The 2,698-nt window shown below is 40.7% G+C and overlaps 1 protein-coding gene across 1 annotated transcript; it reads right to left on the bottom strand.

Annotated features, from left to right (window-relative positions):
* Positions 1–1,151: 1,151 nt before the first annotated feature.
* Positions 1,152–1,820, bottom strand: LOC145667639 (uncharacterized). Its single transcript, XM_081735101.1, has one exon. The coding sequence runs from the start codon at positions 1,818–1,820 to the stop codon at positions 1,152–1,154; it is 669 nt and encodes a 222-aa protein (XP_081591227.1).
* Positions 1,821–2,698: the final 878 nt, after the last annotated feature.

The raw sequence follows: 2,698 nt of genomic DNA, 5'->3' as shown, positions 1-2,698 counted from the left end.
TGTAATAGCTTATATCTGTTATTTAGAATAAAGACATTATCTATTGAAGCTTTCCTGGCGACGTATTGTGAACAGGTCTTCTCGGGCTAGCAGCCAGGTAAATACTGTTATATCTTGCGACGTTTCGAGGGCTGACATCGTCCTCATCTTCAGGCGAGTATGATGGTGCAATGGAGTGTATGGAATATATATACTCATGTGTGTGTGATTGGACTCTTCTGATTGGTGGTTGAAATGGCGGCTTCTGATTGGTGCTTGAAATGGCGGGATATGATTCGTGTCCATGTTTTACTCAGTTGGAATCCTGTGTCTCTGTTAAGGTTCGTTTTTCCTTGTGTGATTGCAACGGCTTCTTTTATCCTCCTGTCCCAAACTCTTGAGCATTTTGCTATTATTTCGGCATCTGTCAACAAAATCTTATGTTGCTGTTTGATGCTATGTTCAGCCAGTCCGGATTTTTCTGGTTGGTTTAGTCTGATGTAACTGTTGTGTTCTTTGCATCTGGCTTCAATGGTTCGTCCTGTTTGTCCTATATATGACTTACCACATTCACATGGAATGCGGTAAACTCCAGGAGTTCGGAGGCCCAGGTCGTCTTTGGTTGATCGTATTAAGTTTTTTATTTTTGCTGGAAGTTTGTGTATTGTCCTGATGTTGTACCTGGCAAATAGTCTGCTGAGCTTTCCAGAAGTGTTCCCGGTGTATGGGAGGCAGATTGTGTTCTTCCGTTCTTCATTCACAGTTTCTTCTGCACTTTTGTCCTTGTTGTCAGTGTCCTTCGTTCTGGTCCTTTTCAGGGCCATATTTATATCTCGCATTGAGTATCCATTCTGTAGCATGGCGCTGCGAAGGTGATTAAGTTCCTCTGTTAAACTATCCTTGTCGGAAATGGAGAATGCTCTATGTGCTAAAGTGTTGAGAACTCCAAGCCGTTGGGCTTTGTGATGGAAACTGTTTGCGTTCAGATATAAATCTGTATGTGTTGGTTTCCTGTATACCCTATGGCCTAGGCTGCCATCCGGTCTTCTGTATATCAAGATGTCAAGAAATGGTAGACGTCCATCTTGTTCAACTTCCATCGTGAATTTAATATTCGGATGCTGGCTGTTGAGATGCTGCAGGAATTCCTGTAAGGAGTCGCGTCCATGTGGCTAGATGGTGAAGGTGTCATCAACATATCTATAGAAATGTGTGGGTGCAAGTGTTGCTTTCTTCAGTGCTTCATGTTCAAAGTGCTCCATATAAAAATTGGCTACTGCAGGTGAGAGTGGAGAACCCATGGCGACGCCGTCTGTTTGTTCATAGTACTGACCACGGTATAGGAAGAAGGTTGAAGTGAGAACATGTTGAAAGAGATCCAATATCTCAGGCCGGAAGTGTTTCCCAAGAAGCAGTAGTGTATCCTTAATCGGAACTCTGGTAAACAATGATACCACGTCGAAGCTAACCATAAGATCTTTGGAAGAGATCTTCATCGTCTTCAGGCTTTTTATAAACTCTGTTGAGTTTTTCACATGGTGTTCACACTTGCCCACGTATGGTTGGAGTAATGTTGTAAGATACTTGGCCAAAGAATAGGTTGGGCTTCCTATTGCACTAACAATTGGTCTCAGGGGTATCTCTGCTTTATGTATTTTTGGTAAGCCATATAGTCTCGGAGGTATGCTGCAGTGTGGTGTAAGTTGTTTGCGTGTATCTTCGTCCAGTCCCGACTTCTTTAGTAGTGAGGCTGTTCTTCTTTCTACTGCAGATGTTGGATCTCGTGACAAGGTGGTATATGCTGGATCTCGAAGTAACTGAAATCTTCTCTTGATAGACATCTGTGGGAAGCACTACAGTGATGTTTCCTTTGTCAGCTGGTAGAATAGTTATATTTGCGTCTTCTCTTAATGCTTTAAGTGCGATCCATTCGGCTTTGCTAATGTTTGGTCTGGGCATGACGGCTCTTTTCAGGACACGCTGGCTTCCTGACGTATTTCTTCTGCTGTATCGTTGGGAAGATTGCTAACTGCTTGTTCTATGCTGGCAATGATGTCTATGGCCGGAATTTTCTTCGGTGTGATAACAAAATTTAGCCCTTTCTTTAGTAAACTGGTAGTGTTTTCATCCAAAGGTACATTGGTGAGATTTACAACCACTTTCTCAGCTTCGATTCCGTGTCTAGTTGGTGTGGATGGTTTTAGCTGATTAAATTTCTTAATTTGTTGTCTTCTCGGAATTTTCTAAACAAATTAAGAAATTTAATCAGCTAAAACCAGCTATATATATTCCATACACTCCATTGCACCATCATACTCGCCTGAAGATGAGGACAATGTCAACCCTCGAAACATCGCAAGATATAACAGTATTTACCTGGCTGCTAGCCCGAGAAGACCTATTCACAAAGACATTATTGTGATGCATTAATAGTGTGCTATTTCTCCAACCAACAAAGATTTTCGAAAACAGGACACACAACATTTTATACAAATATGTTTATAAATATATAGTATGGTATATATTTTAAAATTTAATACAAGCTATTTATTACTCAAATAGATCTTGTGTATTAAAAAAAACTGTAATAGGTATTCGAAAGCTTATGTTCTTATATACTCTGGTACAATCTTAAAGGCTATTTTCCTCTATTCACGAAAACGGTCTATGTGCCCTTCTTCCGGAATAGGCCTCAATTGTTGATATGATTTCGTCAGAA

The sequence above is a fragment of the Thermobia domestica genome, chromosome 13, assembly GCF_964235325.1.
Source record: "Thermobia domestica chromosome 13, izTheDome1.hap1.1, whole genome shotgun sequence".
In the NCBI taxonomy this organism is placed as follows: Eukaryota; Metazoa; Arthropoda; class Insecta; order Zygentoma; family Lepismatidae; genus Thermobia; species Thermobia domestica.
This window is presented reverse-complemented; position numbering and strand designations above follow the sequence as displayed.

What these genes read in the sequence shown, in the direction of transcription:
- LOC145667639 (XM_081735101.1), bottom strand. Translation starts at nt 1,820, where the DNA reads ATGTCTATCAAGAGAAGATTTCAGTTACTTCGAGATCCAGCATATACC.